The sequence below is a fragment of the Ambystoma mexicanum genome, chromosome 3q (genome assembly GCF_040938575.1).
Source record: "Ambystoma mexicanum isolate Mex_15411 chromosome 3q, UKY_AmexF1_1, whole genome shotgun sequence".
NCBI lineage: Eukaryota > Metazoa > Chordata > Amphibia > Caudata > Ambystomatidae > Ambystoma > Ambystoma mexicanum.
The window spans coordinates 1282221068-1282248781 of NC_090926.1; the positions used below are offsets into that span (position 1 = coordinate 1282221068).

Consider the following 27714-nt stretch of genomic DNA (forward strand, 5'->3'; position numbering starts at 1 on the left):
AATCCACGAGCAAGCATGCAGCTCATCTGCACCCCACGAGCGCCTTCTAGGGACCCGAGGACCCCAGGAGCAGGCCACCCTCACTATGGGACGCTCATCAGCATCCTGCAAGTCAACGAGCAAGCATGCAGCTCATCTGCACTCCATGAGTGCCTTCTAGGGACCCGAGGAGCAGGCCACCCTCACTATGGGACGCTCATCAGCATCCTGCAAGTCAAAGAGCAAGCATGCAGCTCATCTGCACTCCGTGAGCGCCTTCTAGGGACCCCAGGAGCAGGCCACCCTCACTATGGGACGTTCATCAGCATCCTGCAAGTCCACGAGCAAGCATGCAGCTCATCTGCACTCCACGAGCACCTTCTAGTGACTCCAGGAGCAGGCCACCCTCACTATGGGACGCTCATCAGCATCCTGCAAGTCAACGAGCAAGCATGCAGCTCATCTGCACTCCATGAGTGCCTTCTAGGGACCCGAGGAGCAGGCCACCCTCACTATGGGACGCTCATCAGCATCCTGCAAATCCACGAGCAAGCATGCAGCTCATCTGCACCCCACGAGCGCCTTCTAGGGACCCGAGGACCCCAGGAGCAGGCCACCCTCACTATGGGACGCTCATCAGCATCCTGCAAGTCAACGAGCAAGCATGCAGCTCATCTGCACTCCATGAGTGCCTTCTAGGGACCCGAGGAGCAGGCCACCCTCACTATGGGACGCTCATCAGCATCCTGCAAGTCAACGAGCAAGCATGCAGCTCATCTGCACCCCACGAGCGCCTTCTAGGGACCCGAGGAGCAGGCCACCCTCACTATGGGACGCTCATCAGCATCCTGCAAATCCACGAGCAAGCATGCAGCTCATCTGCACCCCACGAGCGCCTTCTAGGGACCCGAGGACCCCAGGAGCAGGCCACCCTCACTATGGGACGCTCATCAGCATCCTGCAAGTCAACGAGCAAGCATGCAGCTCATCTGCACTCCATGAGTGCCTTCTAGGGACCCGAGGAGCAGGCCACCCTCACTATGGGACGCTCATCAGCATCCTGCAAGTCAACGAGCAAGTACGCAGCTCATCTGCACTCCGTGAGCGCCTTCTAGGGACCCGAGGAGCAGGCCACCCTCACTATGGGACGCTCATCAGCATCCTGCAAGTCAACGAGCAAGCATGCAGCTCATCTGCACCCCACGAGCGCCTTCTAGGGACCCGAGGACCCCAGGAGCAGGCCACCCTCACTATGGGACGCTCATCAGCATCCTGCAAGTCAACGAGCAAGCATGCAGCTCATCTGCACTCCATGAGCGCCTTCTAGGGACCCGAGGAGCAGGCCACCCTCACTATGGGACGCTCATCAGCATCCTGCAAGTCAACGAGCAAGCATGCAGCTCATCTGCACTCCGTGAGCGCCTTCTAGGGACCCGAGGAGCAGGCCACCCTCACTATGGGACGCTCATCAGCATCCTGCAAGTCAACGAGCAAGCATGCAGCTCATCTGCACTCCATGAGCGCCTTCTAGGGACCCGAGGAGCAGGCCACCCTCACTATGGGACGCTCATCAGCATCCTGCAAGTCAACGAGCAAGCATGCAGCTCATCTGCACTCCATGAGCGCCTTCTAGGGACCCGAGGAGCAGGCCACCCTCACTATGGGACGCTCATCAGCATCCTGCAAGTCAACGAGCAAGCATGCAGCTCATCTGCACTCCGTGAGCGCCTTCTAGGGACCCGAGGAGCAGGCCACCCTCACTATGGGACGCTCATCAGCATCCTGCAAGTCAACGAGCAAGCATGCAGCTCATCTGCACTCCATGAGCGCCTTCTAGGGACCCGAGGAGCAGGCCACCCTCACTATGGGACGCTCATCAGCATCCTGCAAGTCAACGAGCAAGCATGCAGCTCATCTGCACTCCGTGAGCGCCTTCTAGGGACCCGAGGAGCAGGCCACCCTCACTATGGGACGCTCATCAGCATCCTGCAAGTCAACGAGCAAGCATGCAGCTCATCTGCACTCCGTGAGCGCCTTCTAGGGACCCGAGGAGCAGGCCACCCTCACTATGGGACGCTCATCAGCATCCTGCAAGTCAACGAGCAAGCATGCAGCTCATCTGCACTCCGTGAGCGCCTTCTAGGGACCCGAGGAGCAGGCCACCCTCACTATGGGACGCTCATCAGCATCCTGCAAGTCAACGAGCAAGCATGCAGCTCATCTGCACTCCGTGAGCGCCTTCTAGGGACCCGAGGAGCAGGCCACCCTCACTATGGGACGCTCATCAGCATCCTGCAAGTCAACGAGCAAGCATGCAGCTCATCTGCACTCCATGAGCGCCTTCTAGGGACCCGAGGAGCAGGCCACCCTCACTATGGGACGCTCATCAGCATCCTGCAAGTCAACGAGCAAGCATGCAGCTCATCTGCACTCCGTGAGCGCCTTCTAGGGACCCGAGGAGCAGGCCACCCTCACTATGGGACGCTCATCAGCATCCTGCAAGTCAACGAGCAAGCATGCAGCTCATCTGCACTCCGTGAGCGCCTTCTAGGGACCTGAGGACCCCAGGAGCAGGCCACCCTCACTATGGGACGCTCATCAGCATCCTGCAAGTCAACGAGCAAGCATGCAGCTCATCTGCACTCCATGAGCGCCTTCTAGGGACCCGAGGAGCAGGCCACCCTCACTATGGGACGCTCATCAGCATCCTGCAAGTCAACGAGCAAGCATGCAGCTCATCTGCACTCCGTGAGCGCCTTCTAGGGACCTGAGGACCCCAGGAGCAGGCCACCCTCACTATGGGACGCTCATCAGCATCCTGCAAGTCAACGAGCAAGCATGCAGCTCATCTGCACTCCATGAGCGCCTTCTAGGGACCCGAGGAGCAGGCCACCCTCACTATGGGACGCTCATCAGCATCCTGCAAGTCAACGAGCAAGCATGCAGCTCATCTGCACTCCGTGAGCGCCTTCTAGGGACCCGAGGAGCAGGCCACCCTCACTATGGGACGCTCATCAGCATCCTGCAAGTCAACGAGCAAGCATGCAGCTCATCTGCACTCCGTGAGCGCCTTCTAGGGACCTGAGGACCCCAGGAGCAGGCCACCCTCACTATGGGACGCTCATCAGCATCCTGCAAGTCAACGAGCAAGCATGCAGCTCATCTGCACTCCATGAGCGCCTTCTAGGGACCCGAGGAGCAGGCCACCCTCACTATGGGACGCTCATCAGCATCCTGCAAGTCAACGAGCAAGCATGCAGCTCATCTGCACTCCGTGAGCGCCTTCTAGGGACCCGAGGAGCAGGCCACCCTCACTATGGGACGCTCATCAGCATCCTGCAAGTCAACGAGCAAGCATGCAGCTCATCTGCACTCCGTGAGCGCCTTCTAGGGACCTGAGGACCCCAGGAGCAGGCCACCCTCACTATGGGACGCTCATCAGCATCCTGCAAGTCAACGAGCAAGCATGCAGCTCATCTGCACTCCATGAGCGCCTTCTAGGGACCCGAGGAGCAGGCCACCCTCACTATGGGACGCTCATCAGCATCCTGCAAGTCAACGAGCAAGCATGCAGCTCATCTGCACTCCGTGAGCGCCTTCTAGGGACCTGAGGACCCCAGGAGCAGGCCACCCTCACTATGGGACGCTCATCAGCATCCTGCAAGTCAACGAGCAAGCATGCAGCTCATCTGCACTCCATGAGCGCCTTCTAGGGACCCGAGGAGCAGGCCACCCTCACTATGGGACGCTCATCAGCATCCTGCAAGTCAACGAGCAAGCATGCAGCTCATCTGCACTCCATGAGCGCCTTCTAGGGACCCGAGGAGCAGGCCACCCTCACTATGGGACGCTCATCAGCATCCTGCAAGTCAACGAGCAAGCATGCAGCTCATCTGCACTCCGTGAGCGCCTTCTAGGGACCTGAGGACCCCAGGAGCAGGCCACCCTCACTATGGGACGCTCATCAGCATCCTGCAAGTCAACGAGCAAGCATGCAGCTCATCTGCACTCCATGAGCGCCTTCTAGGGACCCGAGGAGCAGGCCACCCTCACTATGGGACGCTCATCAGCATCCTGCAAGTCAACGAGCAAGCATGCAGCTCATCTGCACTCCGTGAGCGCCTTCTAGGGACCTGAGGACCCCAGGAGCAGGCCACCCTCACTATGGGACGCTCATCAGCATCCTGCAAGTCAACGAGCAAGCATGCAGCTCATCTGCACTCCACGAGCACCTTCTAGGGACCCGAGGAGCAGGCCACCCTCACTATGGGACGCTCATCAGCATCCTGCAAGTCAACGAGCAAGCATGCAGCTCATCTGCACTCCATGAGCGCCTTCTAGGGACCCGAGGAGGAGGCCACCCTCACTATGGGACGCTCATCAGCATCCTGCAAGTCAACGAGCAAGCATGCAGCTCATCTGCACTCCACGAGCACCTTCTAGGGACCCGAGGAGCAGGCCACCCTCACTATGGGACGCTCATCAGCATCCTGCAAGTCAACGAGCAAGCATGCAGCTCATCTGCACTCCGTGAGCGCCTTCTAGGGACCCGAGGAGCAGGCCACCCTCACTATGGGACGCTCTTCAGCATCCTGCAAGTCAAAGAGCAAGCATGCAGCTCATCTGCACTCCGTGAGCGCCTTCTAGGGACCCGAGGAGCAGGCCACCCTCACTATGGGACGCTCATCAGCATCCTGCAAGTCAACGAGCAAGCATGCAGCTCATCTGCACTCCGTGAGCGCCTTCTAGGGACCTGAGGACCCCAGGAGCAGGCCACCCTCACTATGGGACGCTCATCAGCATCCTGCAAGTCAACGAGCAAGCATGCAGCTCATCTGCACTCCATGAGCGCCTTCTAGGGACCCGAGGAGCAGGCCACCCTCACTATGGGACGCTCATCAGCATCCTGCAAGTCAACGAGCAAGCATGCAGCTCATCTGCACTCCGTGAGCGCCTTCTAGGGACCTGAGGACCCCAGGAGCAGGCCACCCTCACTATGGGACGCTCATCAGCATCCTGCAAGTCAACGAGCAAGCATGCAGCTCATCTGCACTCCATGAGCGCCTTCTAGGGACCCGAGGAGCAGGCCACCCTCACTATGGGACGCTCATCAGCATCCTGCAAGTCAACGAGCAAGCATGCAGCTCATCTGCACTCCATGAGCGCCTTCTAGGGACCCGAGGAGCAGGCCACCCTCACTATGGGACGCTCATCAGCATCCTGCAAGTCAACGAGCAAGCATGCAGCTCATCTGCACTCCGTGAGCGCCTTCTAGGGACCTGAGGACCCCAGGAGCAGGCCACCCTCACTATGGGACGCTCATCAGCATCCTGCAAGTCAACGAGCAAGCATGCAGCTCATCTGCACTCCATGAGCGCCTTCTAGGGACCCGAGGAGCAGGCCACCCTCACTATGGGACGCTCATCAGCATCCTGCAAGTCAACGAGCAAGCATGCAGCTCATCTGCACTCCGTGAGCGCCTTCTAGGGACCTGAGGACCCCAGGAGCAGGCCACCCTCACTATGGGACTCTCATCAGCATCCTGCAAGTCAACGAGCAAGCATGCAGCTCATCTGCACTCCACGAGCACCTTCTAGGGACCCGAGGAGCAGGCCACCCTCACTATGGGACGCTCATCAGCATCCTGCAAGTCAACGAGCAAGCATGCAGCTCATCTGCACTCCATGAGCGCCTTCTAGGGACCCGAGGAGCAGGCCACCCTCACTATGGGACGCTCATCAGCATCCTGCAAGTCAACGAGCAAGCATGCAGCTCATCTGCACTCCACGAGCACCTTCTAGGGACCCGAGGAGCAGGCCACCCTCACTATGGGACGCTCATCAGCATCCTGCAAGTCAACGAGCAAGCATGCAGCTCATCTGCACTCCGTGAGCGCCTTCTAGGGACCCGAGGAGCAGGCCACCCTCACTATGGGACGCTCATCAGCATCCTGCAAGTCAACGAGCAAGCATGCAGCTCATCTGCACTCCATGAGTGCCTTCTAGGGACCCGAGGAGCAGGCCACCCTCACTATGGGACGCTCATCAGCATCCTGCAAGTCAACGAGCAAGCATGCAGCTCATCTGCACCCCACGAGCGCCTTCTAGGGACCCGAGGAGCAGGCCACCCTCACTATGGGACGCTCATCAGCATCCTGCAAATCCACGAGCAAGCATGCAGCTCATCTGCACCCCACGAGCGCCTTCTAGGGACCCGAGGACCCCAGGAGCAGGCCACCCTCACTATGGGACGCTCATCAGCATCCTGCAAGTCAACGAGCAAGCATGCAGCTCATCTGCACTCCATGAGTGCCTTCTAGGGACCCGAGGAGCAGGCCACCCTCACTATGGGACGCTCATCAGCATCCTGCAAGTCAACGAGCAAGTACGCAGCTCATCTGCACTCCGTGAGCGCCTTCTAGGGACCCGAGGAGCAGGCCACCCTCACTATGGGACGCTCATCAGCATCCTGCAAGTCAACGAGCAAGCATGCAGCTCATCTGCACCCCACGAGCGCCTTCTAGGGACCCGAGGACCCCAGGAGCAGGCCACCCTCACTATGGGACGCTCATCAGCATCCTGCAAGTCAACGAGCAAGCATGCAGCTCATCTGCACTCCATGAGCGCCTTCTAGGGACCCGAGGAGCAGGCCACCCTCACTATGGGACGCTCATCAGCATCCTGCAAGTCAACGAGCAAGCATGCAGCTCATCTGCACTCCGTGAGCGCCTTCTAGGGACCCGAGGAGCAGGCCACCCTCACTATGGGACGCTCATCAGCATCCTGCAAGTCAACGAGCAAGCATGCAGCTCATCTGCACTCCATGAGCGCCTTCTAGGGACCCGAGGAGCAGGCCACCCTCACTATGGGACGCTCATCAGCATCCTGCAAGTCAACGAGCAAGCATGCAGCTCATCTGCACTCCATGAGCGCCTTCTAGGGACCCGAGGAGCAGGCCACCCTCACTATGGGACGCTCATCAGCATCCTGCAAGTCAACGAGCAAGCATGCAGCTCATCTGCACTCCGTGAGCGCCTTCTAGGGACCCGAGGAGCAGGCCACCCTCACTATGGGACGCTCATCAGCATCCTGCAAGTCAACGAGCAAGCATGCAGCTCATCTGCACTCCATGAGCGCCTTCTAGGGACCCGAGGAGCAGGCCACCCTCACTATGGGACGCTCATCAGCATCCTGCAAGTCAACGAGCAAGCATGCAGCTCATCTGCACTCCGTGAGCGCCTTCTAGGGACCCGAGGAGCAGGCCACCCTCACTATGGGACGCTCATCAGCATCCTGCAAGTCAACGAGCAAGCATGCAGCTCATCTGCACTCCGTGAGCGCCTTCTAGGGACCCGAGGAGCAGGCCACCCTCACTATGGGACGCTCATCAGCATCCTGCAAGTCAACGAGCAAGCATGCAGCTCATCTGCACTCCGTGAGCGCCTTCTAGGGACCCGAGGAGCAGGCCACCCTCACTATGGGACGCTCATCAGCATCCTGCAAGTCAACGAGCAAGCATGCAGCTCATCTGCACTCCGTGAGCGCCTTCTAGGGACCCGAGGAGCAGGCCACCCTCACTATGGGACGCTCATCAGCATCCTGCAAGTCAACGAGCAAGCATGCAGCTCATCTGCACTCCATGAGCGCCTTCTAGGGACCCGAGGAGCAGGCCACCCTCACTATGGGACGCTCATCAGCATCCTGCAAGTCAACGAGCAAGCATGCAGCTCATCTGCACTCCGTGAGCGCCTTCTAGGGACCCGAGGAGCAGGCCACCCTCACTATGGGACGCTCATCAGCATCCTGCAAGTCAACGAGCAAGCATGCAGCTCATCTGCACTCCGTGAGCGCCTTCTAGGGACCTGAGGACCCCAGGAGCAGGCCACCCTCACTATGGGACGCTCATCAGCATCCTGCAAGTCAACGAGCAAGCATGCAGCTCATCTGCACTCCATGAGCGCCTTCTAGGGACCCGAGGAGCAGGCCACCCTCACTATGGGACGCTCATCAGCATCCTGCAAGTCAACGAGCAAGCATGCAGCTCATCTGCACTCCGTGAGCGCCTTCTAGGGACCTGAGGACCCCAGGAGCAGGCCACCCTCACTATGGGACGCTCATCAGCATCCTGCAAGTCAACGAGCAAGCATGCAGCTCATCTGCACTCCATGAGCGCCTTCTAGGGACCCGAGGAGCAGGCCACCCTCACTATGGGACGCTCATCAGCATCCTGCAAGTCAACGAGCAAGCATGCAGCTCATCTGCACTCCGTGAGCGCCTTCTAGGGACCCGAGGAGCAGGCCACCCTCACTATGGGACGCTCATCAGCATCCTGCAAGTCAACGAGCAAGCATGCAGCTCATCTGCACTCCGTGAGCGCCTTCTAGGGACCTGAGGACCCCAGGAGCAGGCCACCCTCACTATGGGACGCTCATCAGCATCCTGCAAGTCAACGAGCAAGCATGCAGCTCATCTGCACTCCATGAGCGCCTTCTAGGGACCCGAGGAGCAGGCCACCCTCACTATGGGACGCTCATCAGCATCCTGCAAGTCAACGAGCAAGCATGCAGCTCATCTGCACTCCGTGAGCGCCTTCTAGGGACCCGAGGAGCAGGCCACCCTCACTATGGGACGCTCATCAGCATCCTGCAAGTCAACGAGCAAGCATGCAGCTCATCTGCACTCCGTGAGCGCCTTCTAGGGACCTGAGGACCCCAGGAGCAGGCCACCCTCACTATGGGACGCTCATCAGCATCCTGCAAGTCAACGAGCAAGCATGCAGCTCATCTGCACTCCATGAGCGCCTTCTAGGGACCCGAGGAGCAGGCCACCCTCACTATGGGACGCTCATCAGCATCCTGCAAGTCAACGAGCAAGCATGCAGCTCATCTGCACTCCGTGAGCGCCTTCTAGGGACCTGAGGACCCCAGGAGCAGGCCACCCTCACTATGGGACGCTCATCAGCATCCTGCAAGTCAACGAGCAAGCATGCAGCTCATCTGCACTCCATGAGCGCCTTCTAGGGACCCGAGGAGCAGGCCACCCTCACTATGGGACGCTCATCAGCATCCTGCAAGTCAACGAGCAAGCATGCAGCTCATCTGCACTCCATGAGCGCCTTCTAGGGACCCGAGGAGCAGGCCACCCTCACTATGGGACGCTCATCAGCATCCTGCAAGTCAACGAGCAAGCATGCAGCTCATCTGCACTCCGTGAGCGCCTTCTAGGGACCTGAGGACCCCAGGAGCAGGCCACCCTCACTATGGGACGCTCATCAGCATCCTGCAAGTCAACGAGCAAGCATGCAGCTCATCTGCACTCCATGAGCGCCTTCTAGGGACCCGAGGAGCAGGCCACCCTCACTATGGGACGCTCATCAGCATCCTGCAAGTCAACGAGCAAGCATGCAGCTCATCTGCACTCCGTGAGCGCCTTCTAGGGACCTGAGGACCCCAGGAGCAGGCCACCCTCACTATGGGACGCTCATCAGCATCCTGCAAGTCAACGAGCAAGCATGCAGCTCATCTGCACTCCACGAGCACCTTCTAGGGACCCGAGGAGCAGGCCACCCTCACTATGGGACGCTCATCAGCATCCTGCAAGTCAACGAGCAAGCATGCAGCTCATCTGCACTCCATGAGCGCCTTCTAGGGACCCGAGGAGGAGGCCACCCTCACTATGGGACGCTCATCAGCATCCTGCAAGTCAACGAGCAAGCATGCAGCTCATCTGCACTCCACGAGCACCTTCTAGGGACCCGAGGAGCAGGCCACCCTCACTATGGGACGCTCATCAGCATCCTGCAAGTCAACGAGCAAGCATGCAGCTCATCTGCACTCCGTGAGCGCCTTCTAGGGACCCGAGGAGCAGGCCACCCTCACTATGGGACGCTCTTCAGCATCCTGCAAGTCAAAGAGCAAGCATGCAGCTCATCTGCACTCCGTGAGCGCCTTCTAGGGACCCGAGGAGCAGGCCACCCTCACTATGGGACGCTCATCAGCATCCTGCAAGTCAACGAGCAAGCATGCAGCTCATCTGCACTCCGTGAGCGCCTTCTAGGGACCTGAGGACCCCAGGAGCAGGCCACCCTCACTATGGGACGCTCATCAGCATCCTGCAAGTCAACGAGCAAGCATGCAGCTCATCTGCACTCCATGAGCGCCTTCTAGGGACCCGAGGAGCAGGCCACCCTCACTATGGGACGCTCATCAGCATCCTGCAAGTCAACGAGCAAGCATGCAGCTCATCTGCACTCCGTGAGCGCCTTCTAGGGACCTGAGGACCCCAGGAGCAGGCCACCCTCACTATGGGACGCTCATCAGCATCCTGCAAGTCAACGAGCAAGCATGCAGCTCATCTGCACTCCATGAGCGCCTTCTAGGGACCCGAGGAGCAGGCCACCCTCACTATGGGACGCTCATCAGCATCCTGCAAGTCAACGAGCAAGCATGCAGCTCATCTGCACTCCATGAGCGCCTTCTAGGGACCCGAGGAGCAGGCCACCCTCACTATGGGACGCTCATCAGCATCCTGCAAGTCAACGAGCAAGCATGCAGCTCATCTGCACTCCGTGAGCGCCTTCTAGGGACCTGAGGACCCCAGGAGCAGGCCACCCTCACTATGGGACGCTCATCAGCATCCTGCAAGTCAACGAGCAAGCATGCAGCTCATCTGCACTCCATGAGCGCCTTCTAGGGACCCGAGGAGCAGGCCACCCTCACTATGGGACGCTCATCAGCATCCTGCAAGTCAACGAGCAAGCATGCAGCTCATCTGCACTCCGTGAGCGCCTTCTAGGGACCTGAGGACCCCAGGAGCAGGCCACCCTCACTATGGGACTCTCATCAGCATCCTGCAAGTCAACGAGCAAGCATGCAGCTCATCTGCACTCCACGAGCACCTTCTAGGGACCCGAGGAGCAGGCCACCCTCACTATGGGACGCTCATCAGCATCCTGCAAGTCAACGAGCAAGCATGCAGCTCATCTGCACTCCATGAGCGCCTTCTAGGGACCCGAGGAGCAGGCCACCCTCACTATGGGACGCTCATCAGCATCCTGCAAGTCAACGAGCAAGCATGCAGCTCATCTGCACTCCACGAGCACCTTCTAGGGACCCGAGGAGCAGGCCACCCTCACTATGGGACGCTCATCAGCATCCTGCAAGTCAACGAGCAAGCATGCAGCTCATCTGCACTCCGTGAGCGCCTTCTAGGGACCCGAGGAGCAGGCCACCCTCACTATGGGACGCTCTTCAGCATCCTGCAAGTCAAAGAGCAAGCATGCAGCTCATCTGCACTCCGTGAGCGCCTTCTAGGGACCCGAGGAGCAGGCCACCCTCACTATGGGACGCTCATCAGCATCCTGCAAGTCAACGAGCAAGCATGCAGCTCATCTGCACTCCGTGAGCGCCTTCTAGGGACCCCCAGGAGCAGGCCACCCTCACTATGGGACGCTCTTCAGCATCCTGCAAGTCAAAGAGCAAGCATGCAGCTCATCTGCACTCCGTGAGCACCTTCTAGGTACCCGAGGAGCAGGCCACCCTCACTATGGGACGCTCATCAGCATCCTGCAAGTCAACGAGCAAGCATGCAGCTCATCTGCACTCCATGAGTGCCTTCTAGGGACCCGATTAGCAGGCCACCCTCACTATGGGACGCTCATCAGCATCCTGCAAGTCAACGAGCAAGCATGCAGCTCATCTGCACACCGTGAGCGCCTTCTAGGGACCTGAGGACCCCAGGAGCAGGCCACCCTCACTATGGGACGCTCATCAGCATCCTGCAAGTCAACGAGCAAGCACGCAGCTCATCTGCACTCCATGAGTGCCTTCTAGGGACCCGAGGACCCCAGGAGCAGGCCACCCTCACTATGGGACGCTCATCAGCATCCTGCAAGTCCACGAGCAAGCATGCAGCTCATCTGCACTCCACGACCACCTTCTAGTGACTCCAGGAGCAGGCCACCCTCACTATGGGACGCTCATCAGCATCCTGCAAGTCAAAGAGCAAGCATGCAGCTCATCTGCACTCCATGAGCGCCTTCTAGGGACCCGAGGAGCAGGCCACCCTCACTATGGGACGCTCATCAGCATCCTGCAAGTCAACGAGCAAGCTTGCAGCTCATCTGCACTCCATGAGTGCCTTCTAGGGACCCGAGGAGCAGGCCACCCTCACTATGGGAAGCTCTTCAGCATCCTGCAAGTCAAAGAGCAAGCATGCAGCTCATCTGCACTCCGTGAGCGCCTTCTAGGGACCTGAGGACCCCAGGAGCAGGCCACCCTCACTATGGGACGCTCATCAGCATCCTGCAAGTCAACGAGCAAGCACGCAGCTCATCTGCACTCCATGAGTGCCTTCTAGGGACCCGAGGACCCCAGGAGCAGGCCACCCTCACTATGGGACGCTCATCAGCATCCTGCAAGTCCACGAGCAAGCATGCAGCTCATCTGCACCCCACGAGCGCCTTCTAGGGACCCCAGGAGCAGGCCACCCTCACTATCGGACGTTCATCAGCATCCTGCAAGTCAACGAGCAAGCATGCAGCTCATCTGCACCCCACGAGCGCCTTCTAGGTACCCCAGGAGCAGGCCACACTCACTATGGGACGTTCATCAGCACCCTGCAAGTCCACGAGCAAGCATGCAGCTCATCTGCACCCCACGAGCGCCTTCTAGGGACCTGAGGACCCGAGGAGCAGGCCACCCTCACTATGAGACGCTCATCAGCATCCTGCAAATCAACGAGCAAGCATGCAGCTCATCTGCACTCCATGAGTGCCTTCTAGGGACCCAAGGAGCAGGCAGCTCATCTGCACCCCATGAGCGCCTTCTAATGACCCGAGGAGCAGGCCACCCTCACTATGGGACGTTCATCAGCATCCTGCAAGTCCACGAGCAAGCATGCAGCTCATCTGCACCCCACGAGTGCCTTCTAGGGACCCAAGGAGCAGGCAGCAGCATCCTGCAAGTCAACGAGCAAGCATTCAGCTCATCTGCACTCCATGAGTGACTTCTAGGGACCTGAGGAGCAGGCTACCCTCGGTATGGGACGTTCATCAGCATCTGCAGTCAACGAGCAAGCATGCAGCTCATCTGCACTCCATGAGCACCTTCTAGGGACCCCAGGAGCATGCAGCTCATCTGCACCCCATGAGCGCCTTCTAATGACCCGAGGAGCAGGTCACCCAGGCCACCCTCAGTATGGGACGCTCATCAGCATCCTGCAAGTCAACGAGCAAGCATGCAGCTCATCTGCACTCCATGAGCACCTTCTAGGGACCCGAGGAGCAGGCCACCCTCACTATGGGACGTTCATCAGCATCCTGCAAGTCAAAGAGCAAGCATGCAGCTCATCTGCACTCCGTGAGCGCCTTCTAGGTACCCGAGGAGCAGGCCACCCTCACTATGGGACGCTCATCAGCATCCTGCAAGTCAACGAGCAAGCATGCAGCTCATCTGCACTCCATGAGTGCCTTCTAGGGACCCGATTAGCAGGCCACCCTCACTATGGGACGCTCATCAGCATCCTGCAAGTCCACGAGCAAGCATGCAGCTCCTGTGGGCTCCAGGCATCACCTAATGCCAGTCTCTCACTCCTGCTGTGAATGAAGCCTTTCTCCCCCTCCCCCACTACATTCCTGCACTCCAGGGAGCTGTGCGCTTCCCTATTGGCCAGGCCTTGCAGTCCTTTCTTCAATAGGATTCACCAGGGGAGCTTTGTAATCTCGCCACCACTGGTGTGCCCAGGGGCTAGTCCCACAAGTGTGTTCAGGGTGTGCCCCTTGGCACTAGCCTGCACACAAGACAATAGTAGCGCTTGTGCTTTGCCGAGGAGCAGGATGCTGGGCAGCGCATGAGTCGCAGAGTGCCTGCTGGACACCAAAGCTGCCAGCTCCAGCAAGGAACCTTGACCAAACAATATTTGTCCACACTTCTTCTTTCCTTACCCCGCCATCCTCATGGTCTCCTTCACCTCCTTAATATTCCCTTTCCACGACTGTCGGATCCCTCACTCGGCTCCTCTCTATTGGCTTCCGACTTTCCAGACTACTTCACCACCAAGGCTTCTCCTCTCCGTTCTGCCTGCTCCTCCCTCCCTCCCCTCTCCCTCCCCTCCCCCATCCCCTCTCCCTCCCCTCCCCATCCCCTCCCCCATCCCCTCCCCCATCCCCTCCCCCATCTGCCATGTCTCCCCTTGATAAACTATATATGATCCACACTGGTTCACCTGCCCCCTCCTGCTCCCATCCTTTCCATTCTCATACCTCCCCCGTCCCCCATCTATGCTGAGCTGCTCCCCTAGCTTACATCTCTTTAACCTCTCTCTTGCATCTTCCCTTCAAACATGCCACGATTATCCCATCTTGAAGAAGAAAGCCTCTCCCTTCTCCCGTCACCAGAATTCACTTCTTCCCTTTCAGTCTAGACCTTGGTCTACTCCTAGGTTTCCTCATTCCCTTCTTCCACAACTGCAGTCATGTTTCCGGCCTGCTCATCCGACTGAACCCGCGCTCCTAGAAGCATCAGACTCACTTCAGCGCGTCACAATGAGCTATCCATCCTCTAAGTCATTCTTCTGGATCTTTCTGCAGCCTCTGGCACAGCTGATCAGCCCACTCCGATCACCGCACTCCTCTCTTGGTCCAAGTGGCCCTGTCTAACCTGGAGCCATTGCTAGGTTTCTAGTCGTTCTTTGACTCAATGAGTGGCTGTCTCCCCCCCGCCCCGCCCCCCACCCATAGGTTGTCCCCCAGGGCTCCATCCTTGGTCCCCTCCAAGTCTCACTCTATACGATCCTCCTTTTCTGGCTTATGGCCTCCTTGAATCTTTCATGTCACTTCTACAGCAAGGGTGCGGGGTGCCGCAGGAGCTTCGTTTTGGCCCAGGAGGGCCTCCATGCACTCAAGCATCGGGCTACTGGCCACTCCACTTCACTTTGGGAAGCCCGCAGGTGCTGAGGGGTGTCAGGCACGGGGTGCTGCGCTCCCGCAGGAGTGTTTGGCGAGCGTGCATCTAGGGGGAGCCATTACGCCCCTGAGCCCAGGGACTGGCTCCTGCCCCCGAGGAGCTCTAGTGCAAGAATATTACTACATGGTGAGGAAAGTGTGGATATAGCGGACGCTCGTAGTAAGGTGGCTGTTTGTTTTGGATTCAGTGTGTATCCTCTACAGTGGCTGGAGCACCCCCCAAATATATCCCCACCCCTCATGCAAGCCTGCACTGAGCCCAAGCGCAAGATTCTAACTAAGGCAAACACTGGGAACTTAAACGGTGGCGGGGGGGGTGAGCTTTGGGGGTAATTTGACTGTCCTATGCCCTGCCGAAAATCCAACAGCCAAAACCCAAGTTGATTCATTCATAAAGGAGGGCCTCGCATACCTACCCTGGGTATCCCCCCCCCCTCGCGATTAACAGTTCTGCCCCTGATGACGGACTCTGGTCCGAGCTGCAGTGGCTTCTGCACTGCACACTGCCCTCCCTTTCACGATGGAATTAAGAACCGAGTTCATACATAGCACTAATGGAGTATTGGAGGAACGGATGTATAGGAGAACATGAATGTGTAATTGACTATTACTGTGGGAGCAGTAAATGGCATTAATAGTAAATGGCATTAATAACACGCCTATACACAAGTGTTTCAAGGCGCGGCGAGGCAAGGAGGGGGAAGGGACAACAGACAACGATCTTACTAGGCCAGGTGTCATTCAGATCGCGCAAGTGCATGGGAAGGGGGGAAAGGGGAAAGTGCAGTACATGGGATAGTAGAATAAGATAAATAAAAGCGGCCAGCTGGTGGCAAGTGCAAGGTAAGTGCTGGTTTGGGGACTGTAAGGGAGACAGAAAACAGTCCCCAGGTGCAGGAGTTGCCGGGGAGGCAATGCAGGTGTGCAACTGGCGGGGCCAGGGCCCGAGATCAGGAAGGGTGGCCAGTTAACCAGTGCAGTTTCTGCCAGGTATTCAGCAGGGGAGAGAAAGCAGAAGCAAAGAGGAAGGTTTTGAGGTGCTTCCAGAACTGGAGATGGTTCTCCTCGAGTTTAAGGGAGGCAGGAAGGCTGTTCCAGAGGGAGGCCCCAGCGGAAGAAAGAGATCTACCACCAACTCGTTGCTTAGAAAAGCGACTGACTGAGGGAGGCGGAGGCGGATGAGCGAAGAGCTCGAGAAGGAAGATATTTGGGAAGAGAGAGTTGAAGGTAATTGGGCCCCAGGCCCCAGAAGGCCTTGTGGACAATGCAGAGGGTTTTGAACTTAATCCTCGCAGCCACTGCAGAGATTTCAGTCCTGGAGAGATACGATCCCTGGGCTTGAGGCCAAGCACAAGTCTCTCAGTGCTGTTCTGGATAACTTGCAGAGGGCGGAGAGGAGACATAGGCAGATTTAGATAGAGGCTGTTACAGTAGTCCAGCCTAGAGAGAACCCGGGCTCTGGAGACAGTGAGCTTCTGTGGGAAGGAGAGGAAAGGAAGAATACCTCTAAGGAGGTGCAGCTGGTAGTGTGACTTCTTAGAGACGTCAAAGATGTGAGGTGATAAGCAGAGTGTGGAGTCGAAGATGACCAAGGATTTTAAGCCTTGCAGGTGGGAGCAGGAAGAGGGTCAAGAGAGGCCAGCCAGTGAGCTGCAGGGAAGGAGGGAGAGGGTGTGCCGATGAGTAGAATCTCAGTCTTACTGGCATTAAGGCAGAGGTCATCACTCCTGGATAGCAGACAGTCAGAGATGAGGGAAGGCAGGGAGGAGGCCGAGGGTAGCCTGAAAATGAGCTGGGCATCATCCACATAGCACTGAAAATTGGGGCATAGAGAGGCGATGCAGTGGGCAAGGAGTGCCAGATACTGGTTGAACAGCCAGGGGGAGAGATTAGAACCCTGGGGGACACCACTGGTAGAGAAAAAGGTATATAGAGGAAAGGACCGAAGTTGGACCTGAGAGGGTCAGTCAGAGAGGAAAGAAGTAAGCCACGCCAGAGCCTGACCGGGGATACCCAGGTTATCACGGAGACAGTTCAGCAGGATGGCAGGGTTGACAGTGTCAAATGCAGAAGAGAGATCGAGCAAGATGACGACGCACAGGGCGTTGGAGAGCAGGTCTTCGCGGATGTTCAGGAGAGCAGTTTCCGTGATTCTGGCAGCTCTGAAGCCAGACTGATGGTCATGAAGACAACCAATAGATTTGGTGTGCAGATTTAGCTGGGAGATGGCCAGTTTCTCCAGGAGCTTGCCCAGGAAGGCAGTGATGGAGATTGGGCGATAGTTAGCCAGACAGGAGGGGTCGGCAGAGGGTTTCTTAAGAAGAGGGTGCACAAGGGAGTGCTTCAGGGGGTGATGGGAAGGCTCCAGTGACGAAGGAGTGATTGCAGAAATCAGCCAGGACAGGAGCCAAGGGGTTGATAGTTTGAGGAACAGGGGTGAACCTGTTTTGACGAGACTTTCATAGATCAGACTTGTCCAGAAACCTCATCTGCAGAGAAATGGGGAAAAGGCACAGGGAGGGGGGGCGTGGGGGGTGGGCTGAAGATGGGCCAGAGGAAGAGCACAGAATAGAGGGAGTGAAGGCGATAGGAGGAGTGAGGATATGATGTCCCGAGTTTTTTAAATGTAGTGAGAAGCTAGTGCCATGCAGAGGGCCTGGGAAGGGCCAGGAGAGGTAGAGACTGCAGCAGGATTGGCAAGTTCCTTGAAGGTTTGAAAGAGTTCAGCCGAGTTGTTAGATTCCACAGAGATGCGGGCTTGAATAGGAGCTCTCTTCTCGGTGAGGACGGAGAGCCGGTATTGCCTTTGCAGCAGGCCAGTTTGTCAGAGGGTGAACATGAAGCACGCCATTTCCTCTCGGCCACTCTGCACTTGCATTTTAGGGTACCAGGAGTTACACTTGGCTTTGGGCTTCAGGCAGATTCTCATGACAGGGGCAAGGATATCAGATATAGAAGAGTGGAGCATGGAGAGGGCTGTGTCAGGGTGGGAGTCAGCCAAAGGGGGAGGAAGGGATGAGAAGGAGGCAGCGAAAGCCTCAACTGACATGCGCTTCATGGGTCAGATGACCGAGAAGGTGAGTGGCAGTGATGGAGGTGGCTTGGCCTGAGGGGTACGGAGGGTGAGGAGGGAGGATAGGAGAAAGTGATCACGCCAGCAGAGAGGAGTGGAGAGAGGGACAGAGAGGAGAAGGTCAGAGGAGATCAGAACATCAAGAGTGTGCCCTGCAGAATGAGTCGGGCCAGAGGGGAGAATGGTGAGTGAGAGAGTGTCGCAGAGGTCGCAAAAGAGTCCAAAGGGGGGACAGGAGGCATGCAGGTGGATGTTGAAGTCTCCAAGAAGGAGGAGTTGGGTGGTTGAGTCCAGGAGTGAGGAGGAGAGGTCCGCCCACTCAGAGGAAGGAAGAAATCTGACCAGGTGGCTGATGGATAGTAGCCACAGTAAGGGAATGGCTAGGGGAGAGCCTGCAGACGAGGCATTCAAAAGAGGAGTAGGTCTGCGTAAGAGTGACAGAGGCAGGAATCCACTCAGGGAAGAGAAGGGCTACACCCCCACCGGAGAGGTTGGGCCTGGGCGCGGAGAGGATCTTGTAGCTGTCGGGTAGGAGTGTGTCAAAGCTGGTGACAGAGCTGGCCGTGAACCATGTCTCAGTGAGACCGAGGACATCAAGGTCAAGTTCTTCAAGATGGTGACAGATATCAGAGGAATGTTTAGCAGAGCGAGAGTAGCGATGTGTAGAAGGTTGCCATCCTTGAAGGACTTTCGGGGAGGGGTACAGATCAGAGGTATGCCCTGCAGAGGTGTATAAGGAGCCCGAGGGGGAGGGGGAAGGCAAGGGGAAGGGGGACAGCAGGAGAGGAAAGGAAGTTGATGAGGCGCAGGTACCGTCTATCAAAGAGGTGAAGGTGGGCCTGAGGGCCTTGGACCAAGATGGTCCCATTAGAGTAAACATTAATGATGGCCTTAGAGGAATGGAAGGAGGCCAGGAGGACATCCCAACGGGTGCCACCATTAATGGGAGAAAAGGAGAGAGGAGAGATTACAGAGACCATATGAAGAGTCCATAAGTCAGGTGAAGGCACGAAAAAGGAGGATGTTGGTGAGAGTTTCCTTGGAGGAGGCACTGGTGTAGGTGTCAGCGATAAGAAGGCCTTGGCTGGAGACCAGCATGTCCTTTTTAAACTTCTTCCTACCAGAAGTAGTGAGGAGAGCAGGATAGTCAATAGAGAAGCAGTTAGAGAAGATAGGAGAGACGGAGAGCACCATGGAGTAGGTGGGAGAGGAGGGGTGGAAGGAGAGGGGGGGAAGACACTGGCGAGAGTTGGCAGACAAGATAGCGAGCGGCAATCAGGTTGCGCAATAGCACAGACTCTCGGGGTTAAAGAGTTCACAACTGCTCAACTTTAGAACCGGTGAGAAGCCACCTAAGTTTGGGAATCCTGAAAGGGGAGAAAGAGGCCTAATTTTCACAGTGCAAACATGTTAAATACTGATACAGTGCGTATTACCACAACAAGGGGAGAACCACCTAAGTTTGAGACTCCTGAAGGGCGGTGTGGTATTGCACACCCGTACCCTTCTGCTATCGACGGTTTGGACAGATAAGTTCACTAGTTATTATATATCTTGAGAGGGGTGGCTACCTTCCATCCCACTAGTCCAGTGTCTGGGCTAAGTGGAAGGAGGCGCTCTTGCGAGTCCTCTGCATATTGTCCATGCACAGGGGGATGGACAGCTAGAATCGGGCTCATCTCTAGGTGGCTGTGGTTGACTGCTGAGGAAGCCGGCATTTCCAGACATCAGCCACAGATTTCAGTGCATCAACTTCTCGATCTTAGACTGGAAACAGGACCAAACACCCTGAGCGCCCAGACCACGGCGTCAGCCCCATTTATGCCACATTCAGATCATCATGGAAGTAGCCAGCCAGAAGGCGGGTCTGTGTCCAAGGCATATGCATCTGCGTGGCCTGTGACCCTAACCAGCGGGAACTGGGCCACCAAGGGTAGGTGGTAAGAGAGCCGGCTCACCCAACAGGGCAGGTGAAGGGTGCACAGTAGCCCCGGGATATAGACAGTCTTCAGCACGGATTAGCAAAGTACAACTTTCAAATACATTGCACTTCCAGTCAGATCAGGATTTCTGCGAGGGCCTCCTCAAGCAAGGTGGAAGGCATGAGCCCAGAGACTGCAGACCTATAGCTGCGTCACCTGTGACAGAGTACCCCCCCACCCAGCCCTTTTAATACCTTACCTACCCTATATATTTGAATGAGTTTTTTCGAAGCCATTTCTTAATAGAAAGTTACTTCTATCAAATGCGCGTTGGTAAAAACACAATACCAGAAAAGACATGTATGTAGTCACCTCTGTAATTCCCATCCGTCTTTCATGCGTGTGCTTAATGAGTAGTTGCTCACAAGAGACCGCGTTTTCAAGGTGGGCCTTGCCCACTGGTCTGAATGGAGTGCAAATGGGAAAGATCAATGTTAGGCAGCTCTGACAGGTATGAAGGGCTGGGGTAGCGTCAGTCATGGTAGGGGCAAACCTGTTGCAGACCGGCAGGTCTGCTAGTATGTGCATGTTGTCTGGAGTTAGCTTCCTACTCAGCTCGGCCATCTTTAAACTTTGGATAGGAAGCAGAGGTAGCCACATGTTAATCAGCTGCATTCCCATGCCCAATCAGGCCAAGGCAGGTCAGGGTGGGGAGGCAGACTCAGTCATGCGTTAGACCTATGATTTCTGAAAGCTGGGGTAAAAGCCCCATACCAAAATTCTCTCTCCCCACCTGATGAGGAAAGGCCTTAACGCAGGCCCCTCAAGCATTACCTGAAGTGGTAATGCCCCTCTCGCCCCAGCAAGCGGCTTATTGCTATTAGTACCCTCGTACTGTCCTTTTTTTATTCCAAAACGGATCAGCATTTCGCAACTGAAAAATTAATAATATGCCCGCCCTTCAAAAGGGAAACCAAAATGTAAACAGAGAAGATGGCTACCATGGAACAATGAGAAGGGGTGACTTGGAGTCCCTTCTCCCTTTCCATGGTGGCCACTGAAATGTGAGAAGAAAAAACAAAAAAAGATGGCCACCACAGAACGGGGAGAAGGGATTTCCATGGTGGGTAGGACACAGCTGTGACCATTGCGACAGGGGAGAGGGATCCTCACGAGGGCTTTGCAGGTGCACTTGTATTTCTCAGCTCGCCCCAGAGAAGGGTCATTTATTTCTGTATATGCTAGCAAACACTTACCGTCAGCGTCTTCCCGGCTGAATGCGTAACGTTTGCTGCACCTTTGAGAAAGAAAAACATGGTTACATATTCACATTGGGTATACATCATGGCCTAGTCTATCTGCATACAATGCCCCCTGCCCCCCCCCCCCCCCCAATCAATGAACACCATGCATGCGTTTTGGCTCAGAAAAAGGGCACCTTAACCACTCCCATCACCCCCCCATACAGAAAACCTCAGCTCTCCAAACACCACCTGACTGCACAGAGTTGCAACTCCTCCTCCTTGTAGAATGAACACAGACAGGGTTCTGGGTTATTTGCCCTTTCTGCCCGCTCACCCATCTCCCCCACCGCCAGAGCACTGGCCAGACCATTCCCACCCCTTGAGAAGTCTGCCTTCTAGCGTCGATGCGAGGCCTGCAGCCCACAGAGACGCTTCATTGCCACAGGTGCTATCCTCAAGCAGGAGTCCTCCACGCCACACTTGCAGGACTGAGAGGAGCCAAATCTTAGCTGCTAGACTTCCTTCAGGCCGTGGGTGGCTGCCTAGCTCTCAACCCAGACACCCATCTTACAACATACACAACACCAGATACAAGGCAATCATTAATAACCCAGTCGATTAAGATCCAGGCCCCAGTCAGGCCGTTTATTTCTTCATCTCTTGATAACAATGACTTTATAAGCAAAGTAAGTACACGCATGATCTGAATAGCAAAGAGGATTAGCCGCCCTTATGGAATGGTCACTAATACTGTAACCAGCGTGGTGGCACTGTGACTCACTTGGCAATGGGTTTACGCTGCGAATAAAGCTCGTGTGTGAATGCTTGTGGCTCCGATAGGGCAGGAGGAAAAGGAGAGCTCTGGCTTGGAGGGAGGGGGGTAAGGCACCGATAGGGCAGGAGGAAAAGGACAGCTCTGGCTTGGAGGGAGGGGGTAAGGCACCAGCTTCCAGCTAGTCGGCGATACGGGCGGGCCTCTTCGGATGGCAGGGGGCCACGTGGATCTAGGCGATTGTTCTTGTTCAAGGGGCGTAGGCAACAATTGGCCAAATACACAACAGGACACAGACAAGCACCAGGCCATTATGCCTGGAAAGGTGAAAATACCCGGGTAGTAATCCTATTGACAGCTATGGCACAAGGAACTCTGCTTGGCCTGCATCCATCATGCCTGAGTACTAATCCTCTGAACCTGGTGGGCAGAAGCTATAGCACAAGGAACCCTGCATCCATAATGCCCGGGTAGTAATCCTCTGAACCTGGTGGGCAGAAGCTACGGAAAGTAGCAGAAGGAACCCTGCTTAGCATGCATCCATAATGCCCGGTTACTAATCCTATTACACCTGCTGGGCAGAAGCTATGGATAATAGCACAAGGAACCCTGCTTGGCATGCATCTATAATGCCCGGGTACTAATCCTAGTACACCTGCTGGGCAGAAGCTATGGATAATAGCACAAGGAACCCTGCTTGGCCTGCATCCATAATGCCCGGGTACTAATCGTATTACACCTGCTGGGCAGAAGCTATGGAAAAATAGCACAAGGAACCCTGCTTGGCCTGCATCCATAATGCCCGGGTACTAATCCCATTACACCTGCTGGGCAGAAGCTATGGATAATAGCACAAGGAACCCTGCTTGGCATGCATCTATAATGCCCGGGTACTAATGCTATTACACCTGCTGGGCAGAAGCTATGGAAAAGAACACAAGGAACCCTGCTTGGCATGCATCCATAATGCGCGGGTACTAATGCCATTACACCTGCTGGGCAGAAGCTATGGATAATAGCACAAGGAACCCTGCTTGGCATGCATCTATAATGCCCGGCATGCATCCATAATGCCCGGGTACTAATCCTATTACACCTGCTGGGCAGAAGCTATGGATAATAGCACAAGGAACCCTGCTTGGCCTGCATCCATAATGCCCGGGTACTAATCCTATTACACCTGCTGGGCAGAAGCTATGGATAATAGCACAAGGAACCCTGCTTGGCATGCATCTATAATGCCCGGGTACTAATCCTATTACACCTGCTGGGCAGAAGCTATGGATAATAGCACAAGGAACCCTGCTTGGCATGCATCTATAATGCCCGGGTACTAATGCTATTACACCTGCTGGGCAGAAGCTATGGAAAAGAACACAAGGAACCCTGCTTGGCATGCATCTATAATGCGCGGGTACTAATGCTATTACACCTGCTGGGCAGAAGCTATGGATAATAGCACAAGGAACCCTGCTTGGCATGCATCTATAATGCCCGGGTACTAATCCTATTACACCTGCTGGGCAGGAGCTATGGATAATAGCACAAGGAACCCTGCTTGGCATGCCTCTATAATGCCCAAGTACTAATGCTATTACACCTGCTGGGCAGAAGCTATGGAAAAGAACACAAGGAACCCTGCTTGGCATGCATCCATAATGCGCGGGTACTAATGCCAATACACCTGCTGGGCAGAAGCTATGGATAATAGCACAAGGAACCCTGCTTGGCATGCATCTATAATGCATCCATAATGCCCGGGTACTAATCCTATTACACCTGCTGGGCAGAAGCTATGGATAATAGCACAAGGAACCCTGCTTGGCCTGCATCCATAATGCCCGGGTACTAATCCTATTACACCTGCTGGGCAGAAGCTATGGATAATAGCACAAGGAACCCTGCTTGGCATGCATCCATAATGCCCGGGTACTAATCCTATTACACCTGCTGGGCAGAAGCTATGGAAAATAGCACAAGGAACCCTGCATGGCCTGCATCCATAATGCCCCGGTACTAATCCTATTACACCTGCTGGGCAGAAGCTATGGATAATAGCACAAGGAACCCTGCTTGGCATGAATCTATAATGCCCGGGTACTAATGCTATTACACCAGCTGGGCAGAAGCTATGGAAAAGAACATAAGGAACCCTGCTTGGCATGCATCTATAATGCCCGGCATGCATCCATAATGCCCGGGTACTAATCCTATTACACCTGCTGGGCAGAAGCTATGGAAAAGAACACAAGGAACCCTGCTTGGCATGCATCTATAATGCGCGGGTACTAATGCTATTACACCTGCTGGGCAGAAGCTATGGATAATAGCACAAGGAACCCTGCTTGGCATGCATCTATAATGCCCGGGTACTAATCCTATTACACCTGCTGGGCAGGAGCTATGGATAATAGCACAAGGAACCCTGCTTGGCATGCATCTATAATGCCCGGGTGCTAATGCTATTACACCTGCTGGGCAGAAGCTATGGATAATAGCACAAGGAACCCTGCTTGGCATGCATCTATAATGCCCGGCATGCATCCATAATGCCCGGGTACTAATCCTATTACACTTGCTGGGCAGAAGCTATGGATAATAGCACAAGGAACCCTGCTTGGCATGCATCTATAATGCCCGGGTACTAATCCTATTACACCTGCTGGGCAGAAGCTATGGAAAATAGCACAAGGAACCCTGCTTGGCATGCATCCATAATGCCCGGGTACTAATCCTATTACACCTGCTGGGCAGAAGCTATGGATAACAGCACAAGGAACCCTGCTTGGCATGCATCTATAATGCCCGGCATGCATCCATAATGCCCGGTTACTAATCCTATTACACCTGCTGGGCAGAAGCTATGGAAAAATAGCACAAGGAACCCTGCTTGGCATGCATCCATAATGCCCGGGTACTAATCCTATTACACCTGCTGGGCAGAAGCTATGGATAATAGCACAAGGAACCCTGCTTGGCATGCATCTATAATGCCCGGGTACTAATGCTATTACACCTGCTGGGCAGAAGCTATGGATAATAGTACAAGGAACCCTGCTTGGCATGCATCTATAATGCCCAGCATGCATCCATAATGCCCGGGTACTAATCCTATTACACCTGCTGGGCAGAAGCTATGGATAATAGCACAAGTAACCCTGCTTGGCATGCATCTATAATGCCCGGGTACTAATGCTATTACACCTGCTGGGCAGAAGCTATCGAAAAAAACACAAGGAACCCTGCTTGGCATGCATCTATAATGCGCGGGTACTAATGCTATTACACCTGCTGGGCAGAAGCTATGGAAAAGAACACAAGGAACCCTGCTTGGCATGCATCTATAATGCCCGGGTACTAATGCTATTACACCTGCTGGGCAGAAGCTATGGAAAAGAACACAAGGAACCCTGCTTGGCATGCATCTATAATGCCCGGGTGCTAATGCTATTACACCTGCTGGGCAGAAGCTATGGATAATAGCACAAGGAACCCTGCTTGGCCTGCATCCATAATGCCCGGGTACTAATGCTATTACACCTGCTGGGCAGAAGCTATGGATAATAGCACAAGGAACCCTGCTTGGCATGCATCCATAATGCCCGGGTACTAATGCTATTACACCTGCTGGGCAGAAGCTATGGATAATAGCACAAGGAACCCTGCTTGGCATGCATCTATAATGCCCGGCATGCATCCATAATGCCCGGGTACTAATCCTATTACACCTGCTGGGCAGAAGCTATGGAAAAATAGCACAAGGAACCCTGCTTGGCATGCATCCATAATGCCCGGGTACTAATCCTATTACACCTGCTGGGCAGAAGCTATGGATAATAGCACAAGGAACTCTGCTTGGCATGCATCTATAATGCCCGGGTACTAATGCTATTACACCTGCTGGGCAGAAGCTATGGATAATAGCAAAAGGAACCCTGCTTGGCCTGCATCCATAATGCCCGGGTACTAATAATATTACACCTGCTGGGCAGAAGCTATGGATAATAGCACAAGGAACCCTGCTTGGCATGCATCCATAATGCCCGGGTACTAATCCTATTACACCTGCTGGGCAGAAGCTATGGATAATAGCACAAGGAACCCTGCTTGGCATGCATCTATAATGCCCGGGTACTAATGCTATTACACCTGCTGGGCAGAAGCTATGGAAAAGAACACAAGGAACCCTGCTTGGCATGCATCTATAATGAGCGGGTACTAATGCTATTACACCTGCTGGGTAGAAGCTATGGATAATAGCACAAGGAACCCTGCTTGGCATGCATCTATAATGCCCGGGTACTAATCCTATTACACCTGCTGGGCAGGAGCTATGGATAATAGCACAAGGAACCCTGCTTGGCATGCATCTATAATGCCCAAGTACTAATGCTATTACACCTGCTGGGCAGAAGCTATGGAAAAGAACACAAGGAACCCTGCTTGGCATGCATCTATAATGCCCGGGTACTAATGCTATTACACCTGCTGGGCAGAAGCTATGGAAAAGAACACAAGGAACCCTGCTTGGCATGCATCTATAATGCCCGGGTGCTAATGCTATTACACCTGCTGGGCAGAAGCTATGGATAATAGCACAAGGAACCCTGCTTGGCATGCATCTATGATGCCCGGCATGCATCCATAATGCCCGGGTACTAATCCTATTACACCTGCTGGGCAGAAGCTATGGATAATAGCACAAGGAACCCTGCTTGGCCTGCATCCATAATGCCCGGGTACTAATCCTATTACACCTGCTGGGCAGAAGCTATGGATAATAGCACAAGGAACACTGCTTGGCATGCATCTATAATGCCCGGGTACTAATCCCATTACACCTGCTGGGCAGAAGCTATGGAAAATAGCACAAGGAACCCTGCTTGGCATGCATCCATAATGCCCGGGTACTAATCCTATTACACCTGCTGGGCAGAAGCTATGGATAACAGCACAAGGAACCCTGCTTGGCATGCATCTATAATGCCCGGCATGCATCCATAATGCCCGGTTACTAATCCTATTACACCTGCTGGGCAGAAGCTATGGAAAAATAGCACAAGGAACCCTGCTTGGCATGCATCCATAATGCCCGGGTACTAATCCTATTACACCTGCTGGGCAGAAGCTATGGAAAAATAGCACAAGGAACCCTGCTTGGCATGCATCCATAATGCCCGGGTACTAATCCTATTACACCTGCTGGGCAGAAGCTATGGATAATAGCACAAGGAACCCTGCTTGGCATGCATCTATAATGCCCGGGTACTAATGCTATTACACCTGCTGGGCAGAAGCTATGGATAATAGTACAAGGAACCCTGCTTGGCATGCATCTATAATGCCCAGCATGCATCCATAATGCCCGGGTACTAATCCTATTACACCTGCTGGGCAGAAGCTATGGATAATAGCACAAGTAACCCTGCTTGGCATGCATCTATAATGCCCGGGTACTAATGCTATTACACCTGCTGGGCAGAAGCTATGGATAATAGCACAAGGAACTCTGCTTGGCATGCATCTATAATGGCCGGGTACTAATGCTATTACACCTGCTGGGCAGAAGCTATGGATAATAGCACAAGGAACCCTGCTTGGCCTGCATCCATAATGCCCGGGTACTAATCCTATTACACCTGCTGGGCAGAAGCTATGGATAATAGCACAAGGAACCCTGCTTGGCCTGCATCCATAATGCCCGGGAACTAATCCTATTACACCTGCTGGGCAGAAGCTATGGATAATAGCACAAGGAACCCT

General features: G+C 55.1%; 1 protein-coding gene across 3 annotated transcripts in view; it reads right to left on the minus strand.

Moving 5' to 3' along the window:
• CRB3 (crumbs cell polarity complex component 3) overlaps positions 1 to 27714 on the minus strand; it is a 165862-nt gene that overhangs the window by 10129 nt on the left and 128019 nt on the right. For all 3 annotated transcript variants that reach the window (XM_069604350.1, XM_069604352.1, XM_069604351.1), the window contains exon 3: positions 21192 to 21232. In XM_069604350.1, the coding sequence (XP_069460451.1) occupies positions 21192 to 21232 (41 nt within the window). The remainder of the gene's footprint in view (positions 1 to 21191; positions 21233 to 27714) is intronic.